The sequence below is a fragment of the Oncorhynchus kisutch genome, linkage group LG14 (assembly GCF_002021735.2).
Source record: "Oncorhynchus kisutch isolate 150728-3 linkage group LG14, Okis_V2, whole genome shotgun sequence".
Classification (NCBI taxonomy): domain Eukaryota; kingdom Metazoa; phylum Chordata; class Actinopteri; order Salmoniformes; family Salmonidae; genus Oncorhynchus; species Oncorhynchus kisutch.
The window spans coordinates 35,372,466-35,397,165 of NC_034187.2; the positions used below are offsets into that span (position 1 = coordinate 35,372,466).

The window sequence follows — 24,700 nt, forward strand, 5'->3', positions numbered from 1 at the left end:
TCTGTTTCCAAAACAAACAGTTGTTACGAAATAGAGTGGACTAAGTTTTGTAAACTTTTCCCTTTGTCAACGTTTTTAAAATTGCGTTATTTTGGAGTTGCACATGCGCACTTCAAAGTTGGCGTTCCCTAACGGAAATATATATTAGAACTCGCCAATAGGATCACGCTATCTCGTGCTTGTCTCTGCCCACCTCCTTCAAATCAAAATCAAATCAAATTTTATTGGTCACATACACTTATTTCGCAGATGAAATTGTGGGTGTAGCGAAATGCTTGTGTTCCTAGCCCTGACAGTGCAGTAGTATCTAGTATCCTTGCTTGTTCTGCCCAGTCATTAGCTCACATTGGAAACGACAGGCTGTGGTCTATCTTGGGTTAGGTATATATTTTGGGGGGAAATAACGTTTTTTTTTTTTAATATAGATATATTAATATGATAACAGCGGATGTGGATATTTGTGTAACTATAGCAGGCTAGGGTTTTATAAATACTAGGAATAGGCTACTTTCATCGATATTATGATGAATGTAGGAATAATGATGAGGATGAATCAGTTTGTTAGGTCACAACGTAGGCTACATTAGAAGTCATACATTTATTTTCTATGGGTGCAGGATTTAGAAAAACATCTCACTTTTTTGAACGAGGCTTTCTGGCTGCAGTCGACAACTGGTGCCTAGAATTGCTCAAAGCCTAGCCTACTTCATGTAAAGTGATGTGGTGATTGAACAGTCGCATCTTCTTATTTAATTGGGAAACAGATGCTGATGCTGAACACGCACATCGTTGAAAGCTGTTGAAAAAAATATTATTGTAAAAAGCGAATGACATCACTTTCTCTGTGCAAGGTAGCCTAGAGTCGAATATTTTGACATTCATTTTAGATATCTATTTATTGCGCACGCATGTCCTTCAACCTGCGGCATTTCGGTGTTTCATTTATCTATTTTTTTATCTGCTCTTGAAGGTATCCGCATGCCTCTGCGGTCAAATCGTCCCCGCCTCCCGGGTTCAAGAGATTGGAGCTCCCAAAAGCGGGATCCCCATTCGCCTTGGCTCCAGACCAGATTATCTGAATCTGTTGGGGACCAGAAAAGAAAGGGGTAGCCTACTGGAAGCTTTGACTTGATTCTGCCATGTCCAGACAGCAGCATGTTCTCTCCCGATTTGGAAACGGATACCACTGCGGAAGACACAGCGCCCAACACCCCCAATGATGGAGAGGATGCACCTGCCAGCATTGATGTACTGGAGGAGGTGAGCGCTAGGATACGCGGTTGAACGTAGATTACATAATAGTAATGACAGCATCATCCTGAGAATGCGCATAATGATGTATTTTTTATGAATTAAAAGTTTATGATAAATAGCCTTCTAGCCTACTGTATATATTTTGTGGAAAGGCAACTTTTTCATTGGTGCAAACAATTGCAGCCCGCAGCCTTATGAGAAAAGGCACACAATGAATAGGCCTTACCTGTGGACCTATATCATTTTGATTGTTGCTATTCATGAGTAACTTGGCGGGGAATGTATATTTTATGACAGAAGTTTGATCAGATTTAGATATGACTATCCTTAGGCAAACACCTTTTTAAGGGAAAAAAGTGGGCAGAATTTTTGGGGGCATTTCCCCCCATATCGGACAACCCCCTCTCTATGCAGAAAATGGCCCCTGAAGATTAATGTGTTCAAATCCATTTATACGTTTTTTTATGTAGGAGTGTTTTAGTAATTGATTCTTAAAAGCTAAAGTCTAGTTATATTATTTCAATCATATAATGGAACAAAATGGGAGAGGGGGGGGCAAAACTGGGGAGGCAAACATACCCACTTAATATTGTACTACTTTATTAAAAACCAATTACAATTTTTCTCTCTAACCAAGTGGATTATTTGTATTCAGGCTCCCCTACTGGTATAGTGTATTAGGAAAGTATTTATACCCCTTGACTTTATCCACATTTTGTTACATTACAGCCTTATTCTAAAATGTTTTATTTTTATTTTATTCCCGTCAATCTACACACAATACCCCATAATGACAAAGCAAAAACAGGTTTTTCCATTTTTTTGCAAATGTATTCAAAATGAAAAACTTAAATATCACTTCTACATACAGTACGTATTCAGACCCATTACGCAGTACTTTGTTGAAGCACCTTTGGCAGTGATTACAGCCTCGAGTCTTCTTCAGTATGACGTTACAAGCTTGGGACACCTGTATTTGCAGATTTTCTCCCATTCTTCTCTGCAGATCCTCTCAAACTCTGTCAGGTTGGATGGGGAGTGTCGCTGCACAGCTATTTTCAGGTCTCTCCAGAGATGTTCGATCAGGTTCACGTGCGGGCTCTGGCTGGGCCACTCAGGACAATCAGAGACTTGTCCCGAAGCCATTCCTGCATTGTCCTGGCTGTCCTGTTGGAAGGTGAACCGTCGCCCCCAGTCTGTGGTCTCTAGCGCTCTGGAGCAGGTGTTCATCAAGGATCTTTCAGTACTTTCCTCAGTTCATTTTTCCTCTATCCTGACTAGTCTCCCAGTTCGTGCCACTGAAAAACATCCCCACCAGCATGATGATGTCATTACCATGCTTCACCGTAGGTGTAACAGTATAAATTTAGTCCGTCCCCTCGCCCCTACCCGGGCTCGAACCAGGGACCCTCTGCACACACAGACAACTGACACCCATGCAGCATTGTTACCCATCGATCCACAAAAGCCGCAGCCCTTGCAGGGCAAGGGGAAACACTACTTCAAGATCTCAGAGCAAGTGACATCACTGATTGAAACGCTATTAGCGCACCACCGCTAACTAGCTAGCCACTTCACATCGGTTACATAGGGATGGTGCCAGGTTTCCTCCAGACGTGATGGTTGGCATTGAGGTTAAAGAGTTCAATCAATCTTGGTTTCATCAGACCAGAGAATCTTGTCTCTCAACCTGAGAGTCCTTTAGGTGCCTTTTGGCAAACTCCAAGCGGGTTGTCATGTGCCTTTTACTGAGGAGTGGCTTACGTCTGGCCACTCTACCATAAAGGCCTGATTGGTGGAGTTCTGCAGAGATGGTTGTCCTTCTGGAAGGTTCTCCCATTTCCACAGAGAAACTCTGGAGCTCTGTCAGAGTGAGCATCAGGTTCTTGGTCAGGGAGGTGACCAGAATTATTTTGGTACCCTTCCCCAGATCTGTGCCTCCACACAATCCTGTCTCGGAGCTCTACGGACTATTCCTTCGACCTCAAGGCTTGGTTTTTGCTCTGACATGCACTGTCAACTGTGGGACCTTATATCGACAGGTGTGTGCCTTTCCAAATCATGTCCAATCAATTGAATTTACCACAGGTGGACCACAATCAAGATGTAGAAACATCTCAAGGATGATCAATGGAAACAGGATGCACCTAGGCTCAATTTAGAGTCTCATAGCAAAGGGTCTGAATACTGATGTAAATAAGGTGTTTTTTTGTATACATTTGCAAAGAATTAAAAAAACTCGTTTTTGCCTTGTCATTATGGGGTATTGAGTGTAGATTGATAAGTAAAACATTACATTTAATCCATTTTAGGAAAAGTCTGTAACGTAACAAAATGGAAAAAGTGAAGTGGTATGAATGATTTCCGAATGCACTGTATAACGAAGGTTGTAGCTCTAACTTCATTCGATTATTTATATACAGTACCAGTCAAAAGTTTGGACACACCTACTCATTCCAGTTTCTATATTTTTTACTATTTTCTACATTGTAGAATAATAGTGAAGACATCAACACTATGAAATAACACATATGGAATCATGTAGTAACCAAAAAAAAGTGTTAAAAAACTTTTTGTTACGTTACAACTTTATTCAAAATGAATTAAATAAAACAAATTCCTCAGCAATCTACACACAATACCCCATAATGACAAAGTGAATACAGGTTTTTAGAAATTGTTGTATTAAAAATAAAAAACAGATACCTTATTTACATAAGTATTCATACCCTTTGCTATGGGACTTGAAATTGATCTCAGTGCCATCCTGTTTCCATTGATCATCCTTGAGATGTTTCTGTGTATAACTTTTCTAAATGGCAAAATATTTAGATCAATGTATCTCAAAATCCTTTGCTTGGAATGACTTAAGTTGAGATGAGATAGATGAAACCCCACTCCAACCTATTCATCAGAAGCAAGAAACTGTACTGAGTGCAATTTCTGTATCACATAATATTCTGTTCTCTGGAGTCTAATAATGGCATCACAATTGATTTACCAGCAAAATACCATTTCATTTAATAGTTTCTCAGATTGGATGGAAGTGCAATCAAATCAAATGAAATGTATTTCTATAGCCCTTCATACATCAGCTGATATCTCAAAGTGCTGTACAGAAACCCAGCCTAAAACCCCAAACAGCAAGCAATGCAGGTGTAGAAGCACGGTGGCTAGGAAAAACTCCCTAGAAAGGCCAAAACCTAGGAAGAAACCTAGAGAGGAACCAGGCTATGAGGGGTGGCCAGTCCTCTTCTGGCTGTGCAGGGTGGAGATTATAACAGAACATGGCCAAGATGTCCAAATGTTCATAAATGACCAGCATGGTCAAATAATAGGTCTGGGACAGGTAGCACGTCCGGTGAACAGGTCAGGATTCCATAGCCGCAGACAGAACAGTTGAATCTGGAGCAGCAGCACGGTCCGGTGGACTGGGGACAGCAAGGAGTCATCATGCCAGATAGTCCTGAGGCATGGTCCTAGGGCTCAGGTCCTCTGAGAGAGAGAAAGAGAGAGCATAGTTAAATTCACACAGGACACCGGATAAGACAGGAGAAGTACTCCAGATATAACAAACTGACCCTAGCCCCCGACACAAACTACTGCAGCATAAATACTGGAGGCTGAGACAAGAGGGGTCAGGAGACACTGTGGCCCCATCCGATGATACCCCCGAACAGGGCCAAACAGGAAGGATATAACCCCACTCACTTTGCCAAAGCACAGCCCCCACACCACTAGAGGGATATCTTCAACCACCAACTTACCATCCTGAGACAAGGCCGAGTATAGCCCACAAAGATCTCCGCCACGGCACAACCCAAGGGGGGGGGGGGGTGCCACCCCAGACAGGAAGATCACATCAATAGCCAAGAGCAAGATATGGCCTGTATGATGTCCACCCCTACCATTATATCTACATGAATATACTATAATTCTGCATTCAAAAGTACATTATTATGTATAAGACAGAAAACAACATAATATTCCTAAGAAATACATGTTCAATAAGACAGAGCCTAGTAATGGCATGGATATGCGAGGCACAGAGAAGCTGGATTTTATAACCTGTAGTTAATGATGTGTGTTGTGGAATGATCAGAATTCGTTGGGTAACATAGATAAGATGTGTTATTTTCATGATATGCTTATGAGTTATTTCTCATAAGAATGTATTTTGTTGTACTATAGTGGTGGCCATTGGCAGTTATCTGTTCTATGTCAGGACTAAGTTGCATGGGCCACAGAGAGGGGAGAGGTCAAGGGGTCATCATGTGTAAACATATCTTTTCTGTGTGCCAGTGACTCCCTAATTTTCTCATCAGGGAAAGGAGGGTGACAGTTTCTGGAATCATTCTATGCTCCCTCTTTGTTGACCTATAGGGTCACTCTCCTCTCCGTGAGTTTGTCCTCTGATTGGTTGTATTTAGAATTGGTTCTATCTAAATGACAATTTGATGTATATCATAGGGTGGGGGTAATGTCTTGGTACCATTTTGTACCAAGGACGAGATAAGAACTTTGTTTAGGAGACCAAACTGAACGATAATTTATAGCCCACTCTGTCTGACTAGGGGATATTCTCTCTGAAGTAAGGTTTTTTCTTTGTGTAAGTTCTAAGACCTGTGATTTGTCATGTCGTCTAGGAGGGGGTGGATCTTTGCTATAAAGGATCCCATTTGCCATTGTGTAAGGCACTATCAACTTTTCATTAGAGATACTGAACTGTTGAAAGTCAAAATGCTATTGCAAAAGCTTAATTATTATTAAAGGTGAAGATTAAGCATAACTCTGACTCGTGTGATTTGCTCTCTCATCAGTTGGTAATTAAGGAAATTTCCATGACATGTGTACTCTGAATGCTGGAGTTGTACCTCCTGTCTGTCAGGCTATAATTACACAAATTCCATCTGGGGAATTGGATGTGTGCAGCCTACCGTGAAATATAATATGTTTTTTTTGGTGATACATTTTTTTATTGTGAGATTTGCTGTCCCCCCCCCCCCAGAGGTCCTGACCCATGATGCTGTGTTGCCCTGTATGAGGATGCTCCAAAGTGGTATTTTTGACTTGTGTCGATGCCTGGTTTACATGTCCTGTCTGAGTCAGCCCTTTCTGCCAGCCTGCCAGCCTTTCTGCTGACTGAACTCTCCCTATATCACATATCAGTTCATTCAATGTTTCTCACATTCTTATTGGTGAAAAGACCATGACACTTCGTCTATGTGGTCAGTTGATTGTCATGGGTGGATGGCTGTTGTACACCTGAAAAGACCTGAATTAGGTGAAACAGTCAAAACATGTATGCTTCTTTACAACAGGACAAAAGTACAAATACAGTATGTACGTTTACCCTGCCTAAACATTTTATGTCCAGTTGACTTAGGCCTGGGACACTTTACTTATTGTACTGGAAATAAATAGAGCACCTCTGGGACGATGCCTCTGCTGAAGAGGACACATTTCATTGGCAGTCAGAATTGCAAATGTGAGCAATTTTGAAGATGCCAGGACAGACCGGGGTAGCCGCAATCAGCTCTTCACTTGACACTTAGCAGATATACTGTACAGGGTACGAAGAATGTGTAATCCAATTACCTGTGCGTTTGATTCTGTTGTGGTCAAGTTAAGTATAGAAAGTCAATGTTCATTTTAGCAGCAGAGGTCACTGGGGGATTGAGGAGACGCTTGCCCTGTCGGAAATGGCGCCTACTTACTGTAACCCATGCAAAGATGGTTGAAAGGTTAGCAGTAACATTGTGGTGAGGAAGGATTTGGGTGGAGTGTTAGAGTTGTACCTAATGTTATTTGCAGTTGTTTTCAGTGGTGTAAAGTACTTAAGTAAAAACTACTTTAAAGTACTACTTAAGTCGTTTTTGGGGGTATATGTACCTTAATTTACTATTAACATTTTGGGCAACTTTTACTTCACTACATTCCTAAAGAAAATAATGTACTTTTTACTCCCTACATTTTCCATGACATCCAAAAGTACATGTTACATTTTGACAGGAAAATGGTCCTATTCACACACTTATCAAGAGAACATCCCTGGTCATCCCCACTGCCTCTGATCTGGCAGATTTACTAAACACAAATGCATCATATGTAAATTATGTCTGAGTGTTGGGGTGTGCCCCTGGCTATCCGTACATTTTAAAAACAAGAATAATTTGACAAGAACCATCTTGTAATAATTATTGAAATTATTACAAGAGTCATTTGAAATTATTTATACTTTTGATACTTAAGTATATTTAGAACCAAATACCTTTTGACTTTTACTCAAGTAGTATTTTTACTGGGTGACTTCCACTTTTACTTGAGTAACTTTATATTAAAAGGTATCTATACTTTTACTCCAGTATGACAATTGGGTACTTTTTCCACCACGGGCTGTTTTCATTGAGCAAAGTAGCCTTAAAATGAAATTCCTGCAAGCTACTGTACATGGTATCGCTTCAACCTAATTTACTGTACTTGGAGTTACAAAAAGCTCAGCACGCTACAGCTCTGCTCTATTAATTAGCATTTTGCCCGACAGCAATATTGGAGCACTGCATTTTTTTTTGGGCTCATTGGTGTGTACTCACTTTTCATCATGTTTTACCATTCTCTTTCATATGCTACAGTAGATCTATTATTCATGTGACCCTGTTGCTTTCTGACCCGTTGAAAACCTTTCAACCTGTATAGGTAAATCTGTATAGGTAAAGCTGTATAGCTAAAGCCTACATTGTGATCCAGCTCTCCTTAAACACAGAAATATAGACAAACTGATCAGACATGGCATCGCAAGAAAGAGGCAACGTAAAGAAATGGTTGTACTTTCATTAGAGATTCCATAGGGAATTCTGGAAGTTCTTCAAAACACTGTTCTCCTTTTAATAACTCTGCTAAAAGCTATTTAAATGCAGCCATTTGTCATCCACAACTATCTTTTTAAAGTTAGAGTATTGTATGTAAGCTTTTCTCTCGCTCTCTCCCTTTTCACTACTCTCTCTCTCTCTCTCTCTCTCTCTCTCTCTCTCTCTCTCTCTGCAGCAGCGGCCTGTGAAGCAGTCACTGAGTGCCTGTATGTGCCGAGAGTCCCACTGGCGCTGCCTTCTCCTCTCCCTACTCATGTACAGCTGCCTTGGCACTGTGGCTTGGTGCCAGCTCACCCGAGTCACAAAGCTCAGCTTCGACTCATCCGTCACCTCCCTGACAGCCTCCATTTCCTCACTCAGAGGGGTTGGCATGGGAGGCCGCTCTATGATCTACCATGACAGCCCCTGCTCTGATGGCTACGTGTACATCCCTCTGGCCTTCCTGTTCATGCTCTATGTCGTCTACCTGGTAGAGTGTTGGCACTGCCGGGCTTGCAGTGAGCTACAGTGTAAAGCTGACGTGGATAGCGTATATGAGCGGGTATTGCGGATGCGACAGGCTCGTCCGTGTGTTTGGTGGAAGGCCATAAGTTACCATTTTGTTCGGAGGACCAGACAGGTGACACGCTACCGGACCGGGGATGCCTACACCACCACCCAGGTCTACCATGAGCGGGTCAACACACGCGTGAGGGAGGGAGAGTTTGACTACAGTCGCTGCGGTATGCGGGACGTCTCACGGGATCTACGTGGACTGGAGAGCCACCCGGCGACAAGACTCCGTTTCACCAAGTGCTTCAGTTTCGCTGGGGCCGGACCAGAAAATAATTACCTCAACCAACGTGCCAGGTTCTTCTCAGAGATGGAGGGTTTGGATGACTATATGGAGGCTCGGGAAGGGATGCAACTGAAAAACGTGGACTTTAAAGAGCACCTGATAGCCTACGTGGACCCTGACCGGTTGCCCTGGTATACTTCTCAGGTGGCGTTCTGGTTCACTGCTCTTCTCATGCTGTCCTGGCCCCTGAGGGTGCTTATAGAGTACCGTACAGCCTTTGTGCACTACCATGTTGAGAAGCTCTTTGGGCTGGAGTACAGCCACAGCAGCCCCTCTCCAACAGAGGAGGAGGTTCCCATCAGGAGTGGTCTCCCTCGGGTAGATACCGTGGACAGCACTGAGCTGGAGTGGCACATCCGCTCCAACCACCAGTTGATCCCCAGCTACTCAGAAGCCATGCTGATGAACCTGGGGGCTTCGGACTCTGGTACAGCTGATGACACCGGGTCCTCTAACTGCTTCCTGATAGACAGCCACCCAGCCCAGAGCTATGGCACGCTGGTGCAGGACTGTGAGCACTGCTGCCAGCTTCAGAGCGAGGTTGGACAGAGGCGGGCCACCACCAGCTCCAGCTGTTCCTCCATCTTCTCCCATCATGCCTTTCACTCCCGCCTCTCCCTGGACACCTCACACTTCTCACTGTGCCGGATGTACGGCTCTCGGCGCACCGTAGGCCTGTGGAGGAGCCGCAGCAGCACACAGACTGACCGCTGCTGCGTGGATGAGCAGTGTTGCCGTTCCTACTCCAGCCAGCTGGCTCTCAACGAGAGCCCGCCCAGCTACCGGGACGCACGCTTCTTCCCCGTCCTCATTGTGCACCGACCCGAGGGCTGCGGTAGTGGGGACTCCACCACAGAGGTGCGGCGCTATTATGTCCGCCGGGGGTCCTGCTGCCTGGAGACCTCACTCTGAGGGACCAAGAGACATTTGACTGATTCAGTAACAATATATTCCAAATTATATTGAGAGTCCAAGAGCATATAAAGACTGTTCTGTTGACAGCACTGAAATTGTTGCACACTGGCTCTGTGTTGTATGTTCAGATTCATATAAAGGCTGCATAGTTCTCAGTCTCTTGTGCACGTTGGCTCTGTATTGGTATTATCTCCTGCTGCAGACATGATTGCGAGTCAAACTAAAAGAGCTGGATTTGAATGTTTGATTCAGCGATGACCAGCTCTCAGTGCGGTGCATTTGGTATTATGTCATTGTGAAAAGTTGCCCTTTTCTGTTAAAAAAAAGAAGGACATTTGTATTGTCTTCATCCTGATGGGCCACATGTTTATTACTGTTACCCTGTTTAATCATCATTGCCAATTTCAAAATGCCTTCATTGACACATTCTGAGTGTGTTTTCACACTTGGTCCCTTTCAGCCAATTTTTGGGAAATCAGTGCGGTTCGCTTAATTTTTTTTGTGCAGTGTGAACTCTCCAAAGGAACTCAGAACCCTCAAGAGTCCCCAAAGTGAACTGAACTGAGACCATCTCGAGATTCACTTTTTTAGGGCAATGTGAACACAATCTCCCCAGGTTCGCTTATCATTATTCACACACCACACACTAGCCACTGCAACACCATTTCCCAAGACATAACCCCTCACATTGGTGCCACAAAAGAGATGATGTGCAGGTTTGTGGAAAACAACGTGTGCCGTTTTTGGATATTGATTAGCGATTGTCAAGGATGTACAGACATTCAAAAATATGTGTGGAGTTTTTAGTTCAGATTATTTGTTTGCAATATGTGATCTTTTGGCTAAGAGAGAGCTGTTTATTCGATTGTGAGGTTTGAACATTATGAGAAGGCAACAACATATTTGGTGAGAATCACAACATAGGACCTAGAATTGATTATGTACCCAAAAAGAGCAGTAGCCTTGGGTGTACAATTTTCAATTACAGCCTTATCGTCAGTTATTCTTCTGCTATTTATTATGTTACCAATAATATGAACATGTTAATACCTTCTGATTATTATTATTATTATTATTATTATGTCTCATCTTTTAACTAAATTAAATATATTAGCTTCCAAAATGTAAGTAGGTGTGTCTAGCTGTCCAATAACATTGATGGAATGGCTTGTCCTGCACTTTGTAAAAACTCAGAGTGCATTGAGTGTATGTTGAAAACAGGAACCAAAACCTGTCTTAGCAATGTGAAAGCAAAGACAACTCGGACCACAAAACAAGGGAAGTGAACTGGCAAAAGTGTTGAGTCCTCATTTAAAGTTAAGGGCAATGTGAATACAAAGATAACGGAGTTCTTTAGATTCTTTTTTTTAAATCCTAGAGTTCACTTTAAAGAGGACTGAGATTGGTTCTTTTCAAGAGGACTATATGTGAAAACACCCTAAAACAACACCAAAGTCACAGAAAATCAAACTGCCTGATCTACATTGAACACAATATTGAGAAGTTATATTTTCTTTGCTTTTGCATGTTTCTAATGGAACAAAATGTATCTGTGTCAAGTAAGTGAAAGTAGCATACTATGTACACTACCGTCCAAAAGTTTGGGGTAACTTCGAAATGTCCTTGTTTTCGAAAGAAAAGCAAAAAAAAGTGTCCATTAAAATAACATCAAATTGATCAGAAACAGTGTCGACATTGTTAATGTTGTAAATGACTATTGTAGCTGCAAACAGATTTTGAATGGAATATCTACATAGACGTACAGAGGCCCATTATCAGCAACCATCACTCCTGTGTTCCAATGGCACGTTGTGTTAGCTAATCCAAGTTTATCATTTTAAAACTCTAATTGATCATTCGAAAACCCCTGTACTACTCCCTTCAACCCCTGCTCTTTGAAGGGAGTAGTACACAGCGCTGTACGAGATCTTCAGTTTCTTGGCAATTTCTCGCATGGAATAGCCTTCATTTCGCAAAACAAGAATAGACTGACGAGTTTCAGAAGAAGGTTCTTTATTTCTGGCTATTTTGAGCCTGTAATCGAACCCACAACTGCTGATGCTCCAGATACTCAATTAGTCTAAAGAAGGCCAATTTTATTGCTTCATTAATGATAACAACAGTTTTCCGCTGTGCTAACATAATTGCATAATTAAATGTCAGGAATTGTGAAAAACTGAGTTTAAATGTAGTTGGCTAAGGTGTATATAAACCTCAGACTTCAACTGTTGCATATCTTGATTTCAATGTGTTTTATACATTATATTGTCATGGGAAACGTATTGACTGTATTTCAAAGGTTCTCATAAAACTAATGTCCAAGTCGCTGGCAGAGTTTAATATCCTTATTCACCCAATCACAAAGATAATTGTCCGTTAAGACCTCTGGATGTTGCATTGCTTTTATTTATACTTGAATTCTGACACTTGAATCACCATTCATTTAATTATGTTTTGTCTCCCTGTGCTCAATCACGTTTGGTCAATCACATTCCAGATAGTACCTTTTCAAATGCTAAAACACTATTGAAGTCACACGTAGATCTATTTATCTAAGAGTTTGAATGATAGAGTTCCAACAAAAATGCAAGCTATGTTTGAGAGCTAAATATGCCTACATGTAATTAAGCCTATAATTAGTCTCAACGGTGCATGTCGAGATACACACTCCAATTCTCAAAGTTAGATTGAAACGAAAATTGTAGTCTAGTTGTGAGTCCGAAACAGTTAAAAATGTGTTTAATAGAAATCATGATGAGATGATAGATTTATGAATAATCATTATATTGCAAAATAACTTGGTTGGATGAAATGGAGATTGATAAAAAGGTATTGACAACATGTAAAAAGCAAACAGAGAGCAATACAAGTGTGCCATTTTAAATTAGTGACTGTCAATAAAAAAGACTAACAAAATCTTCTGAGTTTTGTGTAAGCATAAAATATGTTGGTTCTTGTTACATTGTTGCTACATTCACAGACAGCAACAAAAACTCCCTGGCAAACTGTCAGCTGCCATGACAACATGTGGTCAGCAGCTCATAAATGTTAGCAGCATTGGAGGTGTTGGTTCTTCCTGAATTGTGTCAACTACAACATTGGGTAAGTGGACAGACAACACAATATGCAGGTAAGTCAGTATTTTCAGCTTTTTATGGTTTGGAATGTTTGAAGCATTTGAGGTTTGAATCATGTATCCTATACCAATCATTTAAGTGGGCTGGTTAGCAGTCTGAAGATACAGTAGCCCTATCATCCCTGTTATTGTATTTTATGTACTTCTCAGCAACATCAACACAGCAATGTGAGGCTTTGAATTGCACACAATTTATTTATGTTATCCCCTCAGCAGTCTCCACTGCTCTGGACCTATTGCACCAAGTACCAAGCCGAAGAGCACAGGGAACAAATCATTCAAATGTATCCCCTTAATCCTTCACCCAGGATGCTGCTGAGAGCAGAGGCTCCTGAGAACTCCCTCTATGCTCCCTGCATTACAAATTCCCAACCTACCCCATTGACTGCCAAAGGCGCCTTTACCCTCCCTAGTCACCAAGGGGGGGGGGGGGGGGGCTCTTGGATTTCTTTAAAAAGGACAGGACCAATGTTTACAACTGTCTCAAGGAAGCCTCTACAGGAGGCAGGGAGGCAGTGGTGTGTATTCATGGACACCAAGGGAAGCCAGGCTTCCCAATTTTTTTTACCAAATGTAAATACATAAAATGTTTGATCTTTTGTCTCTTTTTTTCATAATTTTTATTTCAATTTGCAAGAGGCTGAATGTATCTCACAGGAGAAGGCATCCGAGCGGGCGAAACAGCGCCCCTCTGTCTCTATACGTGTAGGCCATCTATCTGATACTGTCTGGTCCAAAGGAGTATGACATTTTTGCCACCAGGCATTAAATGCAAGGGAAGCCAGTGAGCATTTTGTTCTCCCTTGACACATTTTTTTTTTATTGCCAATTAGCTTTGAGCTAAACTGAGTGAGCTCAACTGTGAATGGTCCTGGCGAAAGGGGGAAAAAAAGTGTAAAGGGAAGCCAGCTTGAATTTGGCATCTCTCCTATCAAATCGCTTTGAGAGCATACGTCATTATTGGAAACAACTTTAATTGTTGCATCTCGTTGTGTTGTTGTCCTCCGGTGGCTAGCTAGCTACATGTAGCTACGCATGCGCACACAAACAGAAATCAGAACCTTGGACAACCACACCATATTTAGCTTATGTTGATTGGATTAAAGTGTTTTTGGTATATTATAGTTGTTCCTGTATTAGACTAAGCAGAGGTGATTTGATGATGTTGAAATGGTGCTGGAATTGTGGAAGCAGCTCATGTTTTCTTTGCGACTTGCAGTAACTCTCTGTGGTTCTAAATCAAAAGTTGTTTAGTGGTCCAAAAATGTTGGAAACATGAACTTGCTTAACCATGCTGTAGGTCATGTACAGTGCCTTCCAAAAGTAATCCTCCCTATGGCGTTTTTCCTATTTTGTTGCATTACAACCTGTAATTTAAATAGATTTTTATTTGGATTTCATGTAATGGACATACACAAAATAGTCCAAATTGGTGAAGTGAAGAAAAAAAAGAAGAAAAAAATGGTTTAAGAAAATTCTAAAAAACAAAAAAGTGGTGCGTGCATACAGTATGTATTCACCCCCTTTGCTATGATGCCCCTAAACAAGATCTGGTGCAACCAATTACCTTCAGAAGTCACACAATTTGTTAAATAAAGTCCACCTGTATGCAATCTAAGTGTCACATGATCTCAGTATATATACACACACCTGTTCTGAAAGGCCCCAGAGTCTGCAACACCACTAAGCAAGGCACACCGCCAAGCAAGCGGCACCATGAAGACCAAGGAGCTCTACAAACAGGTCAGGGACAAAGTTGTGGAAAAGTACAGATCAGGGTTGGGTTATTAAAAAACATCAGAAACTTTGAACATCCCACGTAGCACCATTAAATCCATTATTAAAAAATGGAAAGAATATGGCACCACAACAAACCTGCCAAGAGAGGGCCGCCCACCAAAACGAGCAGACCAGGCAAGGAGGGCATCAATCAGAGAGGCAAAAAGAGACCAAAGATAACCCTGAAGGAACTGCAAAGATCCAGAGCGGAGATGTGAGTATCTGCCCATAGGAACACTTTAAGCCACACACTCCACAGAACTGGGCTTTATGGAAGAGTGGCCAGAAAAAAACCATTGCTTAAAGAATAAAATAAGCAAACACGTTTGGTGTTTGCCAAAGATATGTGGGAGACTCCCCAAAAATATGGAAGAACATACTCTGGCCATCAAGGAAAACGCTATGTCTGGCGCAAACCCAACACCTCTCATCACCCCGAGAACAACATCCCACAGTGAAGCATAGTGGTGGCAGCATCATGCTGTGGGGATGTTTTTAATTGGCAGGGACTGGGAAACTGGTTAGAATTGAAGGAATGATGATAGCGCTAAATACAGGGAAATTCTTGAGGGAAACCGGTTTCAGTCTTCCAGAGATTTGAGACTGGGACGGAGGTTCATCTTCCAGCAGGACAATGACCCTAAGCATACTGCTAAAGCAACACGAGTGGTTTAAGGGGAAACATTTAAATGTCTTGGAATGGCCGAGTCAAAGCCCAGACCTCAATCCAATTCAGAATCTGTGGTGTGACTTAAAGATTGCTGTACACCAGCGAAACCCATCCGCCTTGAAGGAGCTGGAGCAGCATTGCCTTGAAGAATGGGCAAAAATCCCAGCGGCTAGATGTGCCAAGCTTATAAAGACATACTCCAAGAAACTTGCAGCTGTAATTCCTGTAAAAGGTGGCTCTAACAAAGTAATGACTTTGGTGGGGTGAATAGTTATGCACGCTCAAGTTCTGTTTGTCTTATTTCTTGTTTGTTTCACAATAAAAAATGTTTTTGCATCTTCATGTTGTGTAAATCAAATGATACAAACCCTCAAAAAATTCAAAGGCAACAAAATACAGTTGATGTCAGAAGTTTACATAGCCAAATACACTTACACTCAGTTTTTCACAATTTCTGACATTTAATCCTAGTAAAAATGTCCTGTCTTAGGATCACCACTTTATTTTAAGAATATGAAATGTCAGAATAATAGTAGAGTGATTTATTTCAGCTTTAATTTCTTTCATCACATTTCCAGAGAGTCAAAAGTTTATACACTCAATTAGTATTTGGTAGCATTGTCTTTAAATTGTTTAACTTGGGTCAAACATTTCAGGTAGCCTTCCACAAGTTTCCCACAATAAGTTGGGTGAATTATGGCCCATTCCTCCTGACAGAGCTGGTGTAACTGAGTCAGGTTTGTAGGCCTCCTTGCTCAAACACTCTTTTTCAGTTCTGCCCACAATTTCTTTATAGGATTGAGGTCAGGGCTTTGTGATGGCCACTCCAATACCTAGACTTTGTTGTCCTTAAGCCATTTTGCCACAACTTTGGAAGTATGCTTGGGGTCATTATCCATTTGGAAGACACTTTTGCGACCAAGCTTTAACTTCCTGACTGATGTCTTGAAATGTTCCTTCAAATTATCCACAGAATTTTCCTAGCTCATGAAGCCATCTATTTTGTGAAGTGCACCAGTCGCTCCTGCAGCAAAACATCCCCACAACATGATGCTGTCACCCCCATGCTTCACGGTTGGGATGGTGTCCTTCGGCTTGCAAGCCTCCCCCTTTTTCCTCCAAACATAACGATGGTCATTATGGCCAAACAGTTCTATTTTTGTTTCATCAGAGGACATTTCTCCAAAAAGTACGATCTTTGTCCCCATGTGCAGTTGCAAACAGATTTTGGAGCAGTGTCTTCTTCCTTGCTGAGCGGCCTTTCAGGTTATGTCGATATAGGACTCATTTTACTGTGGATATAGATACTTTTGTACATGTTTCCTCCAACATCTTCACAAGGTCCTTTGCTGTTGTTCTGGGATTGATTTGCACTTTTCGCACCAAAATACATTAATCTCTAGGAGACAGAACGCGTCTCCTTCCTGAGCGGTATGACGGCTGCGTGGTCCCATGGTGTTTATACTTGCGTACTATTGTTTGTACAGATGAACGTGGTAACTTCAGGCATTTGGAAATTGCTCCCAAGGATGCACCAGATTTGTGGAGGTCTACACATTTTTTCTGGAGTCTTGGCTGATTTCTTTGGATTTTCCCATGATGTCAAGCCAAGAGGCCCTGAGTTTGAAGGTAGGCCTTGAAGTACATCCACACGTACACCTCCAATTGACTCAAATTATGTCAATTAGCCTATCAGAAGCTTCTAAAGCCATGACATTATTTTCTGGAATTTGCCAAGCTGTTTAAATGCACAGTCAACTTTGTATACAGTATGTAAACGTCTGACCCACTGGAATTGTGATACAGATTATTTCACTTATAATTCATTGTATGGAAACAATGGTTGGAAAAATTACTTTTGTCATGCAAAGTAGATGTCTTAACCGACTTGCCAAAACTATAGTTTGTTGACAAGAAATTTGTGGATGGGTTGAAAAACAAGTTTTAATGACTCCAATCTAAGTGTATGTAAACTTCTGACTTCAACTGTAGGAAAAATGCCAAGGGGGTGAATACTTTCGCAAGCCACTAACTGTCTGTTACAGGCAATATGCGTTGTGGACTTCACAGGACAGAGGTTGCTATCCGGTTTGGTGATAAAACAAAAGGTGTGGTTGAATTTATTCTGCCACTGTCTTCTTATTGTCTCTGCCTTTAGGCCTATATATATCACAGTCGCAAGGCATATGAATTAACAGCAAACAACGCAATTATCACAACACATACAATGTAGGTTGTAATATGGGGGGGGGGGGGGGGCTTGGCTTACCCAGTGGTTTTACCCACGCGCCGCTACTACTGGGAGGACCATTCAAAGAGCTGCCACTGGGGTGAGTTTGTGCTAAAGAAGCTAACCAAGACCACAGCTTAGTGGATCGTGAGTCAACCGATTCCAAACCAGTCCCAGAATAAGTCACAGATGCGGTCTCTGCATGGTTCGGTCAGCGCCACAGATCGAGTCAAGGACGAGCTATGTGTGAGGAGGATTTCTGCAGCTACCAAGATCTCCACGAGCAGACTGAGAAGTAGAGGGCCCTTCAGAGCATTATGGCTGAGACACCTCTTCCAGTATACTATAGGCGAGGAGACATAACCTATCCTAATATTTCATGTTGATTCTCCAGTCAGTTTTACACCTCAAACAAATACAGTTTAGCATACAATGCACAAAAGTTGGTGTTTTAAGTTCGTTTCTTATTATGTGGATCACCAGAATTTTTATTCACGATTTTATACCACTGATCTCCATTTTCACTTGACATTCCTGCTGCAGGGTTACCCCCTTGCATGTTTTTTGTTATTTAACCTGAATTTAACTTGGCAAGTCCGTTAACAAATTCTTATTTACAATTACGGCCTAACCCGGCGAAACCTGGACGACACTGGGCCAAATGTGCACCGCCCTACGGGGCTCCCAATCATGGATGGATGTGATGCACCCTGGATTCGAACCAGGGACACCTCTGAGACTGACATGCAGTGCCTTAGACCGCTGTGCCACTCAGTTCTGATGAGCCTGGGGGTTTGAATCAGACTGCCAACACGGTAGCAGTCAAGCACATTGAAATCCCTCAACCTACTTGTCTTCAGGATAGCCTCAACTCCCGTGCTGGAGGCCATGCCTTGCACACAGAGAACAACTTTGAACAGGAGCTATTTTATGGTACATCCTTTCTCTCACTACATATTCTTTTGAAACAAATTATTTTTAACATTGGTTATTGATCTAAGCTCAGCAAAAAAAAGAAACAGGACCCTGTCTTTCAAAGATAAAGTGCCTTGCAAAACAGCTCGAGCTCAGTGAGGTTGGATGGAGAGCATTTGTGAATAGCAGTTTTCAGTTCTTTCCACAGATTCTCGATTGGATTCAGGTCTGGACTTTGACTTGGCCATTCTAACACCTGGATATGTTTATTTTTGAACCATTCCATTGTAGATTTTGCTTTATGTTTTGGATCATTGTCTTGGAAGACAAATCTCCGTCCCAGTCTCAGGTCTTTTGCAGACTCCATCAGGTTTTCTTCCAGAATGGTCCTGTATTTGGCTCCATCCATCTTCCCATCAATATTAACCATCTTCCCTGTCCCTGCTGAAGAAAAGCAGGCCCAAACCATGATGCTGCCACCACCATGTTTGACAGTGGGGATGGTGTGTTCAGGGTGATGAGCTGTGTTGCTTTTACGCCAAACATAACGTTTTGCATTGTTGCCAAAAAGTTCAATTTTGGTTTCATCTGACCAGAGCACCTTCTTCCACATGTTTGGTGTGTCTCCCAGGTGGCTTGTGGCAAACTTTAAACGACACTTTTTATGGATATCTTTAAGAAATGGCTTTCTTCTTGCCACTCTTCCATAAAGGCCAGATTTGTGCAATATAAGACTGATTGTTGTCCTATGGACAGAGTCTCCCACCTCAGCTGTAGATCTCTGCAGTTCATCCAGAGTGATCATGGGCCTCTTGGCTGCATCTCTGATCAGTCTTCTCCTTGTATGAGCTGAAAGTTTAGAGGGACGGCCAGGTCTTGGTAGATTTGCAGTGGTCTGATACTCCTTCCATTTCAATATTATCGCTTGCACAGTGCTCCTTGGGATGTTTAAAGCTTGGGAAATATTTTTGTATCCAAATCCAGCTTTAAACTTCTTCACAACAGTATCTCGGACCTGCCTGGTGTGTTCCTTGTTCTTCATTATGCTCTCTGCGCTTTTAACGGACCTCTGAGACTATCACAGTGCAGGTGCATTTATACGGAGACTTGATTACACACAGGTGGATTGTATTAATCATCATTAGTCATTTAGGTCAACACTGGATCATTCAGAGATCCTCACTGAACTTCTGGAGAGAGTTTGCTGCACTGAAAGTAAAGGGGCTGAATAATTTTTCAGTTTTTGATTTGTTAAAAAAGTTTGAAATATCCAATAAATGTCGTTCCACTTCATGATTGTGTCCCACTTGTTGTTGATTCTTCACAAAAAATACAGTTTTATATCTTTATGTTTGAAGCCTGAAATGTGGCAAAAGGTCGCAAAGTTCAAGGGGGCCGAATACTTTCGCAAGGCACTGTAATTAATAAAAATCCAAATAACTTAAGGGTTTAAACACTGTTTCCCATGCTTGTTCAATGAACCATAAACAATTAATGAACATGCACCTGTGGAGCGGTCATTAAGACACTAACAGCTTACAGACAGTAGTCAAATAATGTCACAGTTATTAAAACTTAGGACACTAAAGAGGTATTTCTACTGACTCTGAAAAACACCAGAAGAAAGATGCCCAAGGTCCCTGCTCATCTGCGTGAACGTGCCTTAGGCATGCTGCAAGGAGGCATGAGGACTGCAGATGTGGCCAGGGCAATAAATTGCAATGTCCGTACTGTGAGACGCTTAAGACAGCACTACAGGGAGACAGGACGGACAGCTGATCGCCCTCGCAGTGGCAGACCATGTGTAACAACACCTGCACAGGATCGGTAGATCCGAACATCAGACTCGCGGGACAGGTACAGGATGGCAACAACAACTGCCCGAGTCACACCAGGAACGCACAATCCCTCCATCAGTGCTCAGACTGTCCACAATAGGCTGAGAGTGGCTGGACTGAGGGCTTGTAGGCCTGTTGTAAGGCAGGTCCTCACCAGACATCAACGGGAACAACGTCGCCTATGGGCACAAACCCACTGTCGCTGGACCAGACAGGACTTTCAAAAAGTGCTCTTCACTGATGAGTCGTAGTTTTGTCTCACTAGAGGTGATGGTTGGATTCACGTTTATCGTCGAAGGAATGAGCGTTACACCGAGGCCTGTACTCTGGAGCGGGATGGATTTGGAGGTGGAGGGGCCATCATGGTCTGGGGCGGTGTGTCATAGCATCATCGGACTGAGCTTGTTGTCATTGCAGGCAATCTCAACGCTGTGCGTTACAGGGAAGACATCCTCCTCCCTCATGTGGTACCCTTCCTGCAGGCTCATCCTGACATGACCCTCCAGCACGAGATTTCCTGCAAGACAGGAATGTCAGTGTTCTGCCATGACCAGCGAAAGAGCCCGGATCTCAATCCCATTGAACACGTCTGGGACCTGTTGGATCGGAGGGTGGAGGCTAGGGCCATTCCCCCCAGAAATGTCAGGGAACTTGCAGATGCCTTGGTGGAAGAGTGGAGTAACATCTCACAGCAAGAACTGGCAAATCTGGTGCAGTCCATGAGGAGGAAATGCACTGCATTTCTTAATGCATCTGGTGGCCACAGCAGATATTGACTGTTACTTGACCCAGCCTTTGTTCATGGACACATTATTCAATTTCTGTTAGTTTTTTAATTTGATTTATTTTACCTTTATTTAACTAGGCAAGTCAGTTAAGAACAAATTCTTATTTTCAATGACGGCTTAGGAACAGTGGGTTAACTGCCTGTTCAGGGGCAGAACGACAGATTTGTACCTTGTCAGCTCGGGGGTTTGAACTTGCAACCTTCCGGTTACTAGTTCACCGCTCTAACCACTAGGTTACATGTCTGTGGAACTTGTTCAGTTTATGTCTCAGTTGTTGAATCTTGTTATGTTCATACAAATATTTACACATGCTAAGTTTGCTGAAAATAAACACAGTTGACAGTGAGGATGTTTCTTTTTTTTGCTGAGTTGACATCATATTGCCTTGACTTTACATGTTGCAGGAATAGCCAAACAGGTACATCGGCGTGATCCACGGAACCAGGATCGCATCATCATGGACAACAGGTCAGAGTACCAGAAGAACCTTCAAGAGTTTTTCCCTCGTGGACCAGATAAGTGGACGAAAGCATCAGCAGCAACCATGCACAGTAATACACAATGTAAGGACACAAGCAAAGCTCAAGACTTGAACCCCAAAAAATACAACCTCAACCTCTATGTCAATGGCAAGGTTTTACTCATTCACATTCCTTTGGGTAGAAATGCGAAGGGTGGAGAAAGGTGCTCAGTGGTGGATGGATCTGCCTACCACAGCTGACTATACCCCACGTGTGAGTCTGAAACCTGCCTGGGCAGGACAGAGGTGCCCAGGCAGCAGCCCCTCTACAACCATAGGCCTGAGCTTTCCTCTTTACAATACGCAGTGGAGGGAGGGAGAAGTGCCTGGAAGATCAGTAGATCTCATTGTCTTTAAAGGGGTAGTGCAGTTCATGATATTTCCACACTATGAAGTTGAAATTACACTCTTAAATTGGGAAAATTATGATAATGCACTTTCAGTGTAAGACCTTTTTTTCAGGTAGAATTTAGTTTTTGGCCTATAGCATGACATCACAAACTGATCTGATTATTCTGACCAATGACCCCGTCATCTTTTATTTACATATCCTCCTCCTACTTTGAAGGGATAAGCAGGGTGGTCACTAGTTACCACAGCCAGAAAGACATAAACCCTGCCTATTTCTACAATTTATCTTCTTAAAATCAAATACATTTTAAACCTTAACTACATTGATTACCTCATCCCTAACCTTAAATTAAGACCATAAAGCGAATCTTTGTTTACATTAATTTTTACGATATAGACCATTTTTACTTTATGGCTGTGGTAACTAGTGACGACCGGTAAGCAAGGGTACCCTGTACATTCTCTAGACAATCCTATCCGCCAATCAGGTCTGTGTATGTAAATATAACATTTGTATCAACACGCCCACACGATCAGAATGAGCATTTCAATGGCAAAAGGATGCTCAGGAAAATAAATGATATAAAATATATTTGGAGTTATTTTCGTGAAATAAACACAGTAATTTATGAGACATACAGTGACAATTTAAAATGAAATCAGAAATAATGCATAGGGGCTTTAAATACTGATGTTTTCTAAGCATTTGTCAATTATGTCATTGTGCTGTTAAGCGTAATTTATTTCACAACCCGAATACATTTATTTCACAGGTAAGCTGTTCTTTTAAAAAATTTGTTTTGGTAATTGTGTGAGTCTGTACACATATAGTGGACATGGACAAAAACGTGTTTTTGGCAAACTCACCCCAGGTCAGTATGGGCATGTGTGGGACACCCAGGAAGTTCCTCAGGAGCTCCAGCCACTTCTTCCAGCTTTAGACGATCCAGTGAAGAGAGTTCAGAAGGCAGCAGCAGTGTGCCAGTACGTCATCGGGACGGCAGACTCCAGCGCCTGTGGCATCCTCCGTAATGCACTGCATCAAGGTCAAATCAAATTTTATTTGTCACATGCTTTCGTAAACAACAGTTGTAGACTAACATTGAAACGCATACTTAAGGGCCCTTCCCAACAATGCAGAGAAAATTAGAAATATTATAGAAAACAATAAAGAGGAATAAATACAATGAGTAAACGATAACCTGGCTCTATACACGGGGTTCCAGTACAGAGTCGATGTGGAGGGGTACGAGGTAATTGTGGTAGATATGTACATATAAGTGACTAGGCAACAGGATAGATAATATGATAGATAACAGTAGCAGCAGCGTATGTGATGAGTCAAAAGAGTTGTGTAAAAGGGGGTCAATGCAGATAGTTCAGGTAGCTATTTGGTTAACGATTTAGCAGTCTTATGACTTGGGGGTAGAAGCTTTTCAGGGTCCTGTTGGTTCCAGACTTGGTGCATCGGTACCGCTTGCCGTGCGGTAGCAGAGAGAACAGTTATGACTTGGGTGGCTGGAGTCTTTGACAATTTTTAGGGCCTTCCTATGACACCATCTGGTATAGAGGTCCTGGATGGCAGGGAGCTCGGCCCCAGTGATGTACTGAACCGTACACACTACCCTCTGTAGCACTATCTGGTCTGATGCCAAGCAGTTGCCATACCAAGCGGTGACGCAGCGAGTCAAGATGCTCTTAATGTAGAACCTTTTGAGGATCTGAGGGCCTATGCCAAATCTTTTCAGCGCCCTGAGGGGAAAGAGGCATTGTCGTGCCTTCTTCAGGGCTGTGTTGGTGTGTGTGGACCATGTTAATTCCTTAGTGATGTGGACACCGAGGAACTTGAAGATCTCGACCCGCTCCACCACAAGCCCGCCAATGTGGATGGGGCGTGCTCGTTCCTGTAGTCCACGATCAGCACCTTTGTCTTACAGACATTGAGGTAGAGGTTGTTGTCCTGGCACCACAATGCCAGCTCACTGACCTCCTCCCTATAGGCTGTCTCATCGTCGATCAGGCCTACCACCATCATGTAGTCAGCTAATTTAATTATGGTGTTGGAGTCGTGCACAACAGTACTTCCTGGGTGAACAGAAGTACAGAAGGTAGAGCTCTGCTACCTGTCCCGAGCCTCCGACGTCAAACATCGGGTTAGGGCTGAGTAGGGTCTGTTTTTTCATCAACGAGTAGGGTGTCACGCCCTGACCTTAGAGCTTTTTATGTCTCTATTTTGGTTTGGTCAGGGTGTGATTTGGGTGGGCATTCTATGTTCCTTTTTCTATGTTTTTGTATTTCTTTGTTTTGGCCGGGTATGGTTCTCAATCAGGGACAGCTGTCTATCGTTGTCTCTGATTGGGAACCATACTTACAGTGGGGAGAACAAGTTTTTGATAACCTGCAAAATCGGCAGTGTTTCTTACTTACAAAGCATGTAGAGGTCTGTCATTTTTATCATAGGTACACTTCAACTGTGAGAGACGGAATCTAAAACAAAAATCCAGAAAATCACATTGTATGATTTTTAAGTAATTAATTAGGATTTTATTGCATGACATAAGTATTTGATCACCTACCAACCAGTAAGAATTCCGGCT

General features: G+C 42.4%; 1 protein-coding gene across 1 annotated transcript; it reads left to right on the forward strand.

Annotated features, from left to right (window-relative positions):
• Nucleotides 1–471: 471 nt before the first annotated feature.
• Nucleotides 472–12,201, forward strand: LOC109904509 (transmembrane protein 151B). The gene is made up of 2 exons (XM_031788308.1): nucleotides 472–1,260; nucleotides 8,299–12,201. The coding sequence occupies exons 1-2, from the start codon at nucleotides 1,156–1,158 to the stop codon at nucleotides 9,871–9,873; spliced, it is 1,680 nt and encodes a 559-aa protein (XP_031644168.1). The 5' UTR covers nucleotides 472–1,155; the 3' UTR covers nucleotides 9,874–12,201.
• Nucleotides 12,202–24,700: the final 12,499 nt, after the last annotated feature.

What these genes read in the sequence shown, in the direction of transcription:
- LOC109904509 (XM_031788308.1), top strand. Translation starts at nt 1,156, where the DNA reads ATGTTCTCTCCCGATTTGGAAACGGATACCACTGCGGAAGACACAGCG. An exon ending in GCATTGATGTACTGGAGGAG is followed by an intron (nt 1,261 to 8,298) that starts GTGAGCGCTAGG and finishes CTCTCTCTGCAG; the next exon opens with CAGCGGCCTGTGAAGCAGTC.